The following is a 15,903-nucleotide window of genomic DNA, read 5'->3' on the forward strand; positions in this document are numbered from 1 at the left end:
AATGCCAGGGGGCCATCAAGGTAACGCTTCTCTCCGTATTAATGTGAGGTGAGCAGGGCGGAGCTGGGGAACCTGGAGCTCGGAGAGCAGTCACACAGCTGTGTTAGAGGTAGGATCGGGACAATGGCCAGACCTTCTGGCCCTGTCCACGCCAGCACCCCAACCAGGATGCTCGGCCCTGGCTCCTCCAGATCCTACTTCCAAGGGGCTCTATTTCTCCCTGAATTCTCCCAAAACATGAGGAAGAAATCAGCTTTTTACTTTTAAAAATAAGTGATCCCTGCCCAACTGGCAGCAGAACTCACGAGTAACGGGGAAGCTCTGCTGCAGACCTGGAGGGGAGCAGCGGCCAGGGCTCACAGGGTGCAGGTAGACAGCCTAATGTCCCATTTGACGAGGGCTTTTTAGTTTAATAACCAGGACAGTTCTGAGCAAACCAAGACGAGCTGGTCACCCTGTGTGGGAGTAGGCACTTGGCAATGCCAAAGTGTTGGGCAAATGCAGGGGTGGGCGTTTCACAGAAAGAAGAGCCAACCCCTTGCCCACTCCCTACCCCTATGAAGCTTGGCCCAAGGCCCCCGAGGCCAGATGGAGAGCAAGTTCTGGTCCAGCTGCAGTCTTGGGGCTCTGTCGAGCCATGTCTGATCCCAACCAGAGTACAGATGTGTCTTGGGTCCTGCAGCCCTTTCACAGTCAAAGAAGCTTGAGGTTCAAAGAAGGGAGGCCAACTGCCCAAGGTCATGCATTGAGTTAGGCAGCCAATGCTCAGAAGACAAGGCCTGCTTTTCCATCTATAGATCCTCCCAAGTCCTGACAGGTCACTGGCACAGAACAAGCCTTCGGTGAACACTAGCTCAGACTCAACAGGCACTCCCAGGACTCAGAAATATCCATGTGCGGACGTGTGCAGCATAAGGGTGCATCATGAGGGTGCAGCATGAGGAACAGAAACACAGCACGGGATGGAAGGGGCACTGGGTGTATGCAAAGCCAGAGAGCCCCATCCCTTCATCCTCTTCTTCCCCACTCTACCGCAGGACCTGGCCAGGTCCCCCTGAGGCCCATGTCTGGTGTGAATCCCACACTCTTAATCAGACAGAGTTGCAAGGTACAGAGTTGCAAGGACAGAGATGGAGGGAAACATCATGGGGGAAGGCTCCTTGAAATGGTAACTGCTGAAGTAAAGTGGGGTTGGGCAAGCAGAGGAAGGGCCTACCAGGCAGAGGGAACTGCATGTGAGTGTAATGCTTCTATGACATTACTCTTTGTTTGGGGTATGGCTGGAGCACAGAGTTATAAGGTTTTAGGGGCAAGTAGATGGTAAGGTCTGGAGGTGGAGAGATGCCAGGTGCATGTTAGGTCTTGAAGGGCCCTGAATGTCAGTCAAGCAGACTTGATCCTCTGAGTGGTGGACATCACTACAGGATGCTGAGCAAGGGCAGGACAAAGCTGTGCATGCTTAAGAGCACTTGGCTACAGAGCAGGGACTGTTCAGTGCTGCTGCAGCGAGTCAGGGAGGCCGCAGTGGGATAGGGAAAGGGCCTCCACTGGCAGGTGGCAGGGGAGGAATCTAAGGACTTGGTGGCTGTTAGAGATGAGGAAAAGCGGGACCATGATGGCTCCCAGGTTCCTGACCAAGGCTCAAGTGAAGCCCATGCTGTGAACTGGTTCCAGGGTCAGAAGAAATCCATCCACAGACCCCAGTGCCTGTGCGCTGGGCCACAGCTCATCACAGGGTCTGAGCACTGCCCCCCTGCCAACCAAAAGAACAAGTTGTCTGTCAAGATGTCACCTTTACCTCTAGGCATGGCATATCTGTCTTCACCCTCCACTTCTCTGGGAGGTAGATTACAGGAGGCAGCCAGTGCTTGCTGAGTGCAAATGTGTAGCCCGCCAGGCCCTGAGAAGCAGTGGCCCAAGAGGAGATGGGCCTTACCTGAGGCCATATAGCACATTAGCTGTCACAGGCTGGGAAGGGATGCTGAGCAGGGTTGGGGTGAAGGTGGGGGCAGTTTCTTTGAGCAGAGACCCCAGAAACAGAGCTGGGACCAGAGCGGGATGGAAGGGTCACAGGAGGCAGATTTGGGATCGAAAGGAAGACAGATTTTCTAACAGAAAGAGCTGTACAGGGGCAGAAGAGGCTATTGGGTCAGTCAATGAGTTCCCTGTCCTTGGAGGTATTCATGTAGAAGCTGGAAACCTCACCCCCAATCCTGGGGGCTGATGAGGGAATTCCAGTATTTGGATGCAAATAGGGAGGCTGTTTTGGCCAAATAAGGATGCTATTCCAGTCCCAAGAGCCACAGCTCACGCATTCATTCACTCAACACACGTTCACGAAGACCTGCACTGCCAGGCTGGGGACAATGGGCACCAGGGGTGGGTGGGGCAGAACCAGAGAAGTCTCCTCCCTCAACTTTCGCCATTCCCATCCTAGGAGGCGGGGAGGGGGAGAAGGCTGGAGCAGGGCAGGGGTTAGAGGATGGAGGCCCTGGTCGCCCATGCTCCATGTCACAGATCTGTGTCCTCTCCTCTAAAGGACTGAGCTCCCTTATCTTCCTGGGCATATTTGGGGCACAGGGCCAAGGGCTGGGCGGGGTCAGACAATGCAACCTTCTCCTGCACCCCACCCCTCCCAGACGTCCCTGAGGCTCTGGGCTCATTTCCTAATGAGGTCCCTGGAAGGACTCTTCCTAATTAAACTAGGACAAGTTATGGCCTAGAGCCACAGGGAAGAAGCCACGGCGGGGGGGCGGGGGGATGGGGTAAAAAGGAGCCTTTGGGGGGGCTCTCTAGCCCCTCCCATTCTACCCAGCAGGGCAGCAGCCTGGCATGGGAGGGGATTCCTGAAGGACAGACAGGAGATAAAGGGTCAGAGAAGGCCAAATAAGCTTAGCTAACCTTCACTTGAACACTGATCATGGGCTTTGAGTGCTTTTTGTAAATTAAATCACATAATCCTCCAGCTACCTTGAGGATTAGGTATTGATGGTTTCAGTTTACAGATGAAGCCAGTGCTCAGAGACGTGAAGCAACTTGCCCAGGATCCCACAGCTAGGAAGTAGGGAAGTATGGGAAGTATGACCCCGGGGCGCCTGGTTAGAGGCCTTGCTGTTATCTGCATCACAGGGAACCATCATAGATGAGGTGATGCATGCAGGAGCAGTCAGAGGCAGGTGGGCCTGGGGGAATCTTCATTTCTATGGTTCCCACCTGGCTGCAGAACAAGCAGAGGTTTGGAGTCAGAGACAGGGGCCAAGGAATCAAATTTCAAAAGCTGCCCAAAGTGACTCAAATTCTTGATCCAATCCTAACTCCTTCCCAGCACAGGTCAGGAGACTGAGGCCCAGAGAGAGATGGAGACTTGCTCAGTTCACTCAGCAAGTTGGTGACAAGGTGAGGCTAACTGGTTCCTAGTGGAGCTGAGAGCTGAGGGGTGGGTGGGAGGGAGTGGCAACAGGATTCAGTTAACCAACATTGATAAGGCAGGCAAGAACTCAGCACAGAAAGTGTGAGAGGGGCCAATGGCCATGACGAGGGAGGGCGAGGTTTTCTGGGAGAGGAGGTGGCACAGGAACAGGGGCTGCAAACACACAGGCTGCAAACAGACAGACCTCTGTGCCCTGGCGTGGCCCAATTCTTGGTGTAGGAAGAAATGACTGGCTCTCAGTGAGGTTTTTCAGATACTTTACATAGGCCAGAAATTATTTATTACCCATATGCATAGAGTGGGAATTGGGTTCAGGTTCAAGGGACTTGCTGCAGGCCACCCAACTAGAATATAGAAGGACTGCAGTGGAAACCAGGTGTGGCTGGCACTGGGAGGCCAGGCTTGTCCCTGCTCTCCCTCTGCTCTCTTGAGAAGCAGGCAGTTGTGGCCCGGGTTGGGTGGGTGCAGGTGGTAGGGGAGACAAGAGTATCATCATATATGTAGCTGATATAGTCTGCTCACAGGTATTCAAAAATCGTCCTGGTCAGACTCAGTAAAAAATAAATAAACAGGCAGAAAATCCTAAGTGGATGTAGGTTCTGTTAGTAAGCAGTTGGTTCCAACTCTGTGTGCACAGTTTAGGCCATGTCCTCTGTGTAGGTGGCTGGATTTTACAGCCCCTGCTCCCTGCTCCAGGCCTCCTGGCCTTAGGGAACAGGGGTAGCTCCTTAGACCCCCTCTCTCCGCCACCCCGACACACACGCGTGCGCGCGCGCACACACACACATACACACACACACGCACCTAGAGACTGACTGTGGTAAACTCCTGGGAACACCCTGGTTCTCAGGGAAAAACAAAAGAATCCCAGAGAATTATGCAGAGGGGACTGGAGATGCCCCACTCCCCATGACCAAAGACCCCAAGAGGGGCAGGGGTGGAGCAGAGGTGGGCTTGTCCTCTGGGTCATGGCATTTATATTAACCTCAGCCCTCTGGGTAGGGGTGAGTGGGGGCTAGACAGTTGGCTCAAGTTGAGGCTTAGTGGGGAGAGGTGGCTGTGGCAAGGGCCAGGCTGGGTACAGAGACTGCTGACACCTTTCCAGCTATAAATAACTCCCCACCATAAACAGCCAGTGGGGGCTTTGGCTTCGGCTTGGCTGGGACATGTTGGCCAGTGTGGGAAGAGAGAGAACATCACCTTGGCCCCGCGGCCTCAATGTGTCCATTAACTGTCACCTTCCTCCTGGTGCACCCCATCCTTAAGAATGCACACCCTATGTTCACACACATATGCTGGGGTACATGGCTGAGAGAGGGCTCTGAGGATAATAGAGTAGCAGATGGCAGCTCGGGGTCTAGGAAGAGAGAGAGAGGAGTGCTGGCCTGAATGTCCCTGGATTCAGGCCACCAGGAAAGCCCAGTCTTGGTCTCCAGTTGTTCATTCGAGAAGCTTGACTTGGGCCTGACGGGGCCTTCATGCCTCTCATCAGCTGCCAACTCTTTGATGACTTGGACCCATTGGTGAATCAAGGGCCTTCCTGGATAACTAACCATGCCAAGCCTGGCTGGTTAACCAGGTCTCCTTGGCTCCCTCTGCTTAACCAGCTCCCCCAGGCCCCCCGGGAAGCAGCCACGCTAGGACCCCCAATGCAGTTGGGAGAGGGATGAGATAACTCCTATACTTCCTCCCAACCCGAGAAGCTGCTGTTCTCCCAGGCAGCCAAGTCCTCCTCCCAACTGACCAGTTGACCTACATCTCTCCTGCTGCTATTTCAGCAGCTGCCCTCTCGCTGTGTCCTTGGTGGAGGAGGAGGAAAGCTGCTGCCAGTCCCTTCTAGTTGGCTGTTCCCTGTGCAGTGATCAGAGGGTCAGGAAGGGGAACGAGGATGTTCATTTTCAGGACTGGGCTCTGGGCAGAACACTTTACGTCAGCCTGCACAACTCTGCGGGCTGGGCTCATTATCCCATTTCACAGACCAAGGATTTAAGGCTCAGAATCTAAGTCCCACACCAGGGTACCCCAGCTAGTGGGTCACAGGGCTGGAGGGTCTGACTCCATTTTTCTCTGTCACTCCACTGAATCCAACTCAATCGCAGGCACAGGAAGAAAACAGAAGGGAAAGTGGTTCAAGGAATGAATCTAGGCCTCGGGGCTGAGTTCTGAAGGTGGACCCTAAGACGTCTGTCCAGCTACCCTCCATCTACCTGCCCAGAATCCTCCCACCAAGCCAGCCATGCTCCCACTAACCCTCACCAGGCAGTAAGGAGCTCTCAACCCCAGGCCAGGACTGGCCCTGAGGCCAGCTCCAGGGAGAAGGAATCTGTTCAGAGTTCTGGTTTCAGGGCCAGTGGAGCAAGGACCAATGGATAAAGGGGAAATGAAGCTGAGAGAGAGAGAGAGAGAGAGAGAGACAGAGAGTCCCTTGCCCAGGTCACACAGCAAGTTAGGGGAGGATACAGAACAAATATTATAATATTGTAGAGATGAATTCTACGAATATCTTAAGAAGAACGAAGACCCATTTTATTCCCTTTTGTTTTCTGTGGTGGGAGTGGAGAGTCCTTGGGGTCAGAACACAGTTGTCCTATCTCCTTCCTCTGCTTGCTGCGGCCTAGAACTGATTGCTTTGTCTGCCCTGTGGGGCCAGGACAAGGTGGCCCTGCACTCAAGGAAGAAGGAAGTCCTATAAGCTGGCAAAGGCCATGGGGCATTAGGCGGTGTTGTTGAGAGGTGGGAAAACCGATTTCTTGAGAGACAGAGAGCAACGTGGCTGTCTCATGAAAATGCCCACTTTCAGCAATCCCTTGGTAAGAATTTACCTTAAAGAAAAAATCAGACAAATGCACAAAGATGCAGTACAAGGATGTTCATCCTAGCATGGTGTAGGATAGGAAAAACAGAACCTACTAAACACATATCTATCAACAGGAGACTGCATCGTTAAGTTGGAATGATTCACACAACAGAATACTATCTAGCTCTTTAAACAATGATATGAATCTACTGTTATTGACCTGGAAAGACATATGTGACGTGGGGAAAAAACAATTGGCATAACATATCCTCATTTTTGTTTAATAAAAAAAAATACATGTGTTTACGTACACCAGCTCACATGCGGAGAAAAACCTCTGGGAGGCTATGATGCTTACGTGGTGGTATAACCAAGGGTGAATGTTACCAGCCTCCTTTTGCTTTTCTGTATTGTCTGCATTTTTCTTATTATTACAAGTAAGAAGTTACTCTTATGTAATCAGAAAAATTTACTTCCATTGGAAAAATTAATAAATAAAAACTATTGAAGTGAGTCTCAGCCTCAGCACTACCAATGACTGGCTGTGTGGCCCTAGGCCAGCCCATGCCCTCCCTGAGTCTCGATTTCCTCATCAGGAAAACGGGGTTAATAATTAATTCCTGCACCACCTGCCTTCCAGGATGGCTGTGAGGCACAAACTGGAAATGGCCATACTGTGGTCTAACAGGCTAACAGGGCTGGAAACTGAAATAGTCTACAGAGTGACTGGCATAAAGTCCCTGTGGCAACTCAAGGCCAGGGATCAGGGGAGGATGGTGATCACATGACCACTCCCATGGACTGGCAGTCCCCAGAGAGGCTTTGGGCTGTGTGCGGTGGCCGTGAGGGGTCATGGGAACTGCGTGGACCTGGAAGCCCCATGGCCCTGGTTTGCTGGGCGATACTCTCAATCACCAGAGGGTGTCCTGAGGGGTCTGATAGTTTGCTGAGTTCTATCCCCAATATGGCCAGCTGTAGGCACCTGGGCTGGGCCCTGCTACGGACACACAGATCAGACCAGGTACAGTGGATACAGAGCTCACAGCTGGGCCCCTCCTGAGCCACTCCAGCTGAGGGGCTATTCCTGGGGTGGGGGGTCCCTGCGGCCAGAACACAGTTATCCTTTCTCCTTGCTTTCCTTCCTGTGTCCTAGATCTGCTTGCTTTGCCTGCCCTGTGGGGCCGGGACAAGGTGGCCCTGTGCTCAAGGAAGAAGTCCCATGGGCTGCCGAGGGTCTGTGGCACATAGTAGCTTGTAAGAGGAGCCAGGGTGAATATGGCTGGGGATTAAAAATGCTTGAGGGCACGCAGGGGCCAGAGTTACTCAGGAGGGAGCCAGTATAACCACTGGCAGGAAGGGGGAAGGATGGCTAAGAGGGATCCCTAGAGTGTCTGGAAAGGAAGGGAGGCCACAGCTCACCTTGTACCCCCTTCACACTGCTGTGACTGGGATGGGTGCATGTGGAATGTGTATCTCTTCTTTTCACCTTCATCAGACTCTGCAGCCAGACAGGTATGAACCAGTCCTGCCACTGATCAGCTGGACTGCTTGGGGGCAAGTGACTTCTCTTCCCAGAGCCTTGACTCTTTCCTCTGTGCAGTGCAGTGATGATATTTCCTGGCCTGCCTGAAGGAAGTCTTATATGAGAAAGCCCCTAGCAGCAAACACGCTCATTAACTCCTATTACAATTAGCACTACTATTTCAGATGAGTTCCCAGCAATCCAGGAGTGGCTGTGCAGTGCCCAGCCAGGGGTGGTGGTGCACCTGAGGTCCCCCAGCATGGGAGCCCAAAGCCCTTTCTGTGCGCAGAAGCCTGTGCCTGGCCCTCAGCCTGAGAACGCCACGGATGCCCTACATCCAGATCACCCAGTCTTTGAAGGTCTGGTGAAGATGCCACCTCCCCCAGGATATTTTTTGTCCTGACTCAGCAGGGAAGAGAAAGGGTAGTGCTGGGTATAGAAACCTATAGCTATAGGCAGATGCTGCAGCGGGTAAGACGTGGGAGCGTACTGTTCTGACTTGAGTCCTGCCCAGGAACTGAGGACACCCTAGTTCTGAGACTGGGTCTCTGTTAACACCTGGAGACAACTTCCGGCTACCAAGGCCTTGGTTTCCCCTCCTGAAACCTGGGGCTAGAAAAGCTCCCAAGTTTGCAGCGTGAGCCCTGTAAAGCCCTCTTGGGATGATGCAGCCTATGTGACTGCCAATAAGTCACTTGTGTTCTCTGGGCTTCAGGAGACCCCAGCTCACAAAGAGGGCCTGACCGGGGCCCCTAAAAATGCTCAGGTCCCTTTTCCAGCCTCAAAGACCCCTCAGGGCCTTCTCTGAAGCTCCTAGGCCACCCACATCTGAGCAGTAGTATCAGCTTCTCACCTTCAAAAGTGAGTCACATTCCCTCTGTCCTGTTCATTCATTCATATGCCATCTCTCGCCTCAAATTGATCACAGACACTCTGAAACCACCTGGAGCTCTTCCAATGGGCTATGACAAGGGTGCACAAAGCCATGGGCATCCAGACAGAGGATCACACTGGGAATATGGGGAAAGTGTCATGGAGGTGGTAATAAGCTGATTCTGAAGGATGGGTAGGAATCAGGGAAGGACAATCCCTTCCAGCAGAGGTAAAGGTATGTGCAAAGACCTAGTCAGGGAATTGCATGGAGGCAGAAGGTGGGGGCGGTTCAGAGAAATGAAGGCTACACTTTGGATAGTCTTGAAGACTTGGGCTCTCAGACTTTTCTGGAGGAAGGATGATAAATATAGAGATGAGGAATAACACTGCTAGACTGAGGCTGACTCTCCTTGAGGTCACTTGTATTAGTGACATATCACTGAGTCCTCAGTTTCCCTCACAGGCAATGGCCGAGAGAGGCCATTGTGGAAAGTCATACCCTAAGAGGTTAGAAAAGGGGTGCTTTATGTTGGGGTTCTGTGGGATCCCCAGGTTAGAAACCTATAGCTATAGAGACGCACAGCTCAGTGCAGCCACTCACTGACTTTCTCCACACCTTATGAACGCCAGGCCTCTGACCCCACAGGGCAGACAGAAAGAACTTGGAGAGGAAGAGCCTGTCTCCTGAGCAGACAGACCTGGGTCAAATCCTGGCTCCACCACTTAAGAGTCATGACATTGGCCAAGCTCTCTGAGCTTCAGTTTCGTCTTCTTTAAAGTGAGAATAATAAAACATCCTCACAGAGTTGTTGGGAACAAAGCTAATAAATGCACATTTCCTGGCACATTGCCAGGCATGGGGTAAGTAGCCAATATCTGTTATTAGTTAATTCCCTTGAGTGAATTATTTATTCTGGAGTCCCTAGTGCCCAGCAAAAGGCTGGCAGAGTGAACAACGTGGAGAAGAAAGATCTGAGGCTAGGGTAGGATAGGGATGTGTTTCGGGAACTCAGGGACTGGGAAGCTAGAGGACAGGGAAGACTACCTAGGGGACGTGGCATCTCCACTAGGCCTTCGAAGACTGGATGATCTGGATGTAAGGCATCTGTAGCATAGGTGTTATCAAAGCTGCTTAGAACTGGGGCCCTAGGGCCTGGCTCCACAGCCCCCCACACCCTCCCACAGGCCCAAGACTGGTTTCCTAGGGGTCACCTGGCGATATGACTTCTTGTCTTGGGGCCAGGAGAGCTTCTATTGGTCACATCACTTGAGAGGGCACAAATAAGTCCACACACTCCTGCTCCATCAGCCCCCTGGGTTCTCCCTCTCCTCACCTGCTCCCAGGGGAGATCTTTTTGGCTTCAACTTTCCCAAGGAGGGTAAACTGTCAAGTCAGCCATCTGCAGACAACTGAGGAGAATGAAGCCAAACAGACTTGAGGCCTTTTGCACTCTGATCCCTAGCAGACCTGAGAAAGCCAAGGGGCTCATGGTGCCCTAGGAGGACCCATGGAAAGGCCTATGGGAGAGCCTCAGCCAACAGTCCTAAGGCCTTCCAAGGCCAGGCCCAGAGGCATAGATCTGGGCCTAGACGAGATGAGGGAAGCTCAGAGCCTGCTGGGCAGAGCTCTGGGGGCTGTCAGGCTTCCCTCCTTCCCAGGCACAGCAAGGGAGAAAGGAGCACAGGCCAGAAGTGATGGAAACTAGCCTTGGGACAAACTAATGGCCTGAGGGAAGCCATCTTCTGCTCCTCCCAGGGCCCCAGGCCACCCATTCACAGACCAACCAGGCCTGTTTGACTCATTTCCTCCCTTAAATCCTCCTTAAGCATCTTTCTCCACTTCTGGGTCCAAGGCTGAATGGCCTTGGGGCAATCAGTGAGTTGGTTGCAGCTGTGGGAACCTTAAGACATCTGGGAAGATAGGGGTGGGGGTAAGGTGGGGAGGGGGTGTCCTCAGCAATTAGGTACCTAGAGACCTCAGTGAAAAATCCTCCCTCCAAGAACTATTGTACTCATTGTCATTCATTGAACACCTACGGTTCTCTCTCAACTCCTGTATCTCAGCCTGGGGGAGAGAGGGTAGCAGGGAGGGCTTCCCGGAGGAGGTATAACACCTGAGCTGAAACTTCTAAGGTGACAAAAAGAAGGTAACCAGTAAGGGAGCAGAAAGAGTATTCTAGACATGGCATGTGCAAAGAGCTGGAGGAGAGAAACAGTAGGAAAACAAGAGTGAGACTGAAACTACAGTTTGGTGTCACAGGCTCATAGGAAGAGGTGGGGAGGGGCTAGAGGGGGAACTGGCAACAGGAACCGGTCACAGAGTCACAGAAGGACTCTGAATGATGGAGTCACCTAGTCAGATGAGGAAACCGATGTCCAGAGAAGAGGAGCACTGTCTGCCTGAAGACTCCATCCAAAAAAAAGGATATAAAGCTGGGCCTGGTGTTGGGGGTAAGAGAATGGGGCCAAGGCCAGGCGGCACGCTGAAGGCCAGATGCAGGTTGCAGCCCCAGCTGGGAGCTGTGGCCAAGCTTTAATTATTTACAAGTCAGCTTCCCAGCAGGCCTCAGCGCTTCTGCAGCCTGGCCTTGCCCAGCTAATGAACTTTCGGGCATGGGAGAACTCGCTACAGCCACTCTTTATTAAACCCGGGATGGAGGGCGATGGGGGTTGGGAGAAGAGGGCCACCTAAAGAAGCCAGAACATGGTAGAGGAATTTGTGCACAAAACCACTTCACCATCTATCTATCCAGCCCCCTAGCCCACCCACAAAGAAACATAGACTTCTTCCCAGAGCAGAAAGAGAGGGGACGGTTTGATGTCATCTCAGGATGGGGAAGCAGAGGCCTGGAAGGACTTGCCCAAGGTCACCAGCTAGTGCTGGAGACAGCACAAGTTCCATAGTTGGGTGCTTGCATTTACACCCCAGCAATTTCCCTTAAAAAGTACATACCCTTGGGCTAGTTATTTAATCCCTCTGTGCCTTTGTAAAATAGGGATAATGCAGGTACTTCATAGAGTTGCCACATTGTATGGAATCGAGGAACATGAGGTGATGCACATAGAATCTCAGTACAACACCTGGAATGCAACAAGTGCTCAGTAAGTATTCACTGTTGTTGCTTTACTCTGGGAGCAAAGGGCTGGCCAGAGACCAGAACCCCAGTATCTACACCTAGACACTAAGAAGAAACAGGAAACTGAAGCCAAGGGGCTAGCTGGCCTACGTGACCCAGGTCCACACCCCACTTCCCCTGGCTGGGCCCCCCCGGGCTTCCTTGGGCCTGGCCCTCTGGCTTCCAGCCCCTTCCTCTACTTTGAAGTCCCTTTGAGTTAGAACTGAAGCCCCATGAGCCTTTCCTTTCCCCACATCACCAGCTCTATCCATGTCGCCAGAAGGCCAAGTCCTACCAGCTGTAGATAAAGGATCAGGGTTTAGAACATCTTAGTTTGAGAGCTGGTTCCAACCCTCAGGAGCTGTGTGACTTTGGGAGAGTCATTTCACCTCTGTGAACCCCAGTTTTCTCCTCTGTAATATGGGAACTATACACCTATTTTTTTTCATTTCATTTCATTTCATTTCATTTTTTGTACCACCTATCTTAAAATGATAAGCTGTAAGGTATTAGTTAATATCGTTCAAGGCCTGGTTTAGCTGTCTCTTCCTCCAGGAAGACTTCCTGGGCTTCTTCAACATATGAGTTCCCTCCCTCCAGCCTCCATCAGCTCTTGGTATTCATGGGCTGCATTCTGGCCCCTTTAGGAGCTTGAACTTATTTTGCCTCACACAGACTTCACTTACAAATTGCAACCTTCATTTTGCAGGTCAAAAAGTACAGAGGTGGGGTGGTTCAGGCTCTCTCATGGGGCAGAAGGGTTGAAATGCCAAAGAAGGGGTTCAGATATAAGGCAAGGAGGCTGCTCAGGGAGGAACCACCAACCTTGAGAAGAGGATAGTTCAAAGAAATGTAGTTTGGGCAGGAGGCCCAGAATTGGGGGAACTCCCCAGACGGGGATGGTTGGGGTGAAAAAAGATCATTTTTGAACAACTAGCTGAATACAGTCACCCAAAGCCGCCACCCCCTTTGTGGCTCCTAGGGGTTCCTTTCTAAAGACCTTGGAAGTGAGGTCACTCATCCATTCCCTTCTCTTCACCAGCCCTGTGTGAAGACTTTCTATGTGTATAACCTATGATGAACAGCTACCCTCATCTGGCAGATGAGGAAACAAGCTCATAGAGGTCAAGCCATGTGTAACTGATACTTGATACTACCAGCAAAGCCCCTACCTCCTTCCACTCCAAGCCATCTATGTCATTTGCTTTCATCTCCTTTTTGCCTGTGACTCCACCCCGTCCATTTCAGAATAAAAGCAGGAGCCCAGATTGGCCATCAGAGCTCTCCAGGTCCCATCTGGAACCACCCAGCCACCTGCTACTTCACTTCTCCGTCTTGTCCAGAGCCTCACATGGAGATGAAAAGCGACAGGCCCAACATTCAGAGTTTGACTTTCCGGCTCCTGGACCACCCTCCTGGGTCCTTTGGCACAACACTCCCCACTGCAGCCGATAGTCTCCCTGACCAAGTTCTGTCACTCTCTGCTGGGTGACCTTGGGCAAAACACTCAACTTCTCTGAGCTAGCATCCTTATCTATAAACAGAATGACAAGAAAAACTGTTCTTCACAGCCTGCTGTTGTAAAGAATCAGGGAGATAAAGTGAAACCAGCCCACAAATGCAGTTTCTATGTCCCTGCCTCACCCTCAGTACTCCCACTGTAAGGGAACCACAGAAGAACAACTCCCAGTGACAAGACTCACTGTAATATTTTACCCCAGGTCAGCCATATTCATAATTTCAATAGCACTGGGAAATGGTCAGGGTTATGATTAGGCTAATAACTTTAGAGTCAGATGCTTAAATTCAAACCCCTATTTAATGCAGCTCAACAGCTGTGGGACAAATAAATCTCTCAGTGCCTCAGTTTGTTCAGTCTGTAAAATAGGACTATTCTGAAGATTAAGAGTTTATATAAGATAAGCACTTATCACAGTGCTTGGCACACAGCTAACAGTCAGCCCGTGTTAGTCCCGTTATATCCAATTCCATTCCTAGAACTGGTCCTCAAAACCGGGGCAGGAATCATTAGCCCAAGTGGTCAGGTAAAGAAACTGAGGCAGAAGGAAATGATGTGCTCCAGTCACAGAGCCAACTTTAGGTTGGGTCTGAGAGAAATTAAACCCGGAAGCTACTGGCAAACCCAATTAAAAACAAAACAAACAAAAAACCTCTCAAACCTCGATGACTAAACAGACAGTGCCTGTCCAGGTGCCCCCTCTACCCTATTCCCCACCCTTGGGTGGAGCTGAGGGTCTGTCCACCGGTTGCCTTCCTCCTGTAGACCCTGTGCTCCCTGGCCAGCAGGGTGGGCCTATTCTCCAAGTGGCCCAGTGCCTACACACAGCAGGAACCCAGTAACAGAGAATGAATGACTGCCTACGTCTATGTTTCTAAGTTTTGTTTTCCTGTTCTTGGAACTACACTTCTCCGTGGCAGCTGCCTGATATCTCGCTTCCGGTCCCACAGACATCTGAAACCATCCCAACCAAGAAGGAACTTCCAAAGCAATTGTGCCTGGGTGTGCAAACACCGCACTCAGAAAAGCGCATGGTCGGGGGTTCACGAGCGGCCTCGGGATCCTCAGATCCCTTTCAGGAGACAAACTCTTCATCCTGGCCCCCTCCTTCCTGATCTGCCCCATAACTCATGCCTGAGCAGAGATGGCAGAAGAGCACGGTCGGCAAACCAGGGTAGCGCAAAAAGCGCTTCACCGTGACTAGGCAGAAAGGCTGCGGGAGTCAGTGACGCGCCCTGCCTGCAGCTACTACTCGGGGGATGAGAGCGGGGGTGTGGTCTGGGCGGGGCCAGGGCAGGGCCCCTGCGTCCACCGCGCCCGAAAACTACACACCCGCCCGCCCCACCATTGGCCGCTCCGGCCACGGGGGCCTATGGGGTGGTCCTCGCCCAGCCAATCAGGGGCCCTGGGGAGCCCATTCATTCACAAAAACCAAGCAGGAAGAGGAGCAAAGAGAGGCCCCGAGCCGCGTGGAACTTTGAAACACCCGCGCGTGCCGTGGAGCCGAGGCAGGAGTCCCGGAGGGCCAGATCGCAGGAAGCTAGACGCATGCAGGGACAGTCGCTTCCCCGTCGACAGTTTCGGCCCAGCAACCGGGTGTAGCGAGCACTCCTCCAGGGCCCCATCGCTCCAGGCTCCGCCTCCGACCCCATTAGGACACGCCTGCCGCCCGGCTGCCGGATCGCTAAGTGCCACCCAGCACCGCGGGACGTAGCGCCCGGGCGGCTTCCCGGCTGCAGTCTGCGGCCATGAGGTCCTCTCAGGTGGCCCTCAGGCTGCAGCTGCCGCCACGTGCGCGCTAAGCATGGCGCCCCCCACCGTTTCCTCCCTCCCCCGCCGGCCACTCACGGCAGTCATCCTCGTCGCTGTTGTCCGAGCAGTCATCGTCCTCGTCGCATCTCCATACAGAGGGGATGCAGCGCTCATTCCGGCACCGGAACTGGTCCTCGTCACATTCCTTGACGGGCCCTGAGCGGGGGAAAGGGGGCGTGAGCCGAATCCGAGGCCACACGGAGGGTTCTATTGGGGTTAAGGAAAGGAGACGATGCTGAAGCCAACGACCTCGGAGGCCTCCGGCACCCTCGATCCTGAAGGAGGGCAGGAGGGTTCCTGGGATGGCGGGCAGCTTCGCGGCACGAGGCGAGGCACATAGTTGATGTCACACGACATAGGCATAACCCCCATTCAGACACCCGCCTGCACACTCAGCCCACAGTTAGAGATCCACGAAGACACGCCTCGACACACGCACTGGGCGCCGCGGGCATATCCCCCTGTCGCATGCAGCCCCTCTTTCTCCGCAGCGCGCAGGGGTCCCCGGAAACGCATTGTGAGGCGGCAAAGTCTGGCTCCGCTCACCGCCGCTGCTAAGCGCGCGTGTCAAATAAACCCCAACAGCAAGAATCACACAGCCCCCTCGAAACCATTAATGACCAATCTCCCCCCTCACCCTCCGCAAAGTTCCCGACCCGCCTGGCCCCCATTGAACCCATCCCCCAAGAGCAGGTGCCGGAGGGTAGAGCCCACAACACAGGGAGCCTCGGGGACAAGGGACAAATTAAAGGATAGCTGGTTCCAGAGAAGCCTATCCCCGCCCCATTCTCCGCCTGGCACCTCTGCCAGGCCCCGGCTGGGGGGCCCTGGCGC

The 15,903-nt window shown here is 52.9% G+C and overlaps 1 protein-coding gene across 1 annotated transcript in view; it reads right to left on the reverse strand.

Moving 5' to 3' along the window:
• LRP8 (LDL receptor related protein 8) overlaps positions 1-15,403 on the reverse strand; it is a gene marked incomplete at its 5' end in the record, with an annotated part of 71,901 nt that extends 56,498 nt beyond the window's left edge. Inside the window, one exon of the mRNA XM_025051990.1 lies at positions 15,106-15,403. Coding sequence (XP_024907758.1) covers positions 15,106-15,403 — 298 coding nt within the window. The remainder of the gene's footprint in view (positions 1-15,105) is intronic.
• Positions 15,404-15,903: the final 500 nt, after the last annotated feature.

This window comes from Pteropus alecto, unplaced genomic scaffold (assembly GCF_000325575.1).
Source record: "Pteropus alecto unplaced genomic scaffold, ASM32557v1 scaffold25, whole genome shotgun sequence".
Classification (NCBI taxonomy): Eukaryota; Metazoa; Chordata; class Mammalia; order Chiroptera; family Pteropodidae; genus Pteropus; species Pteropus alecto.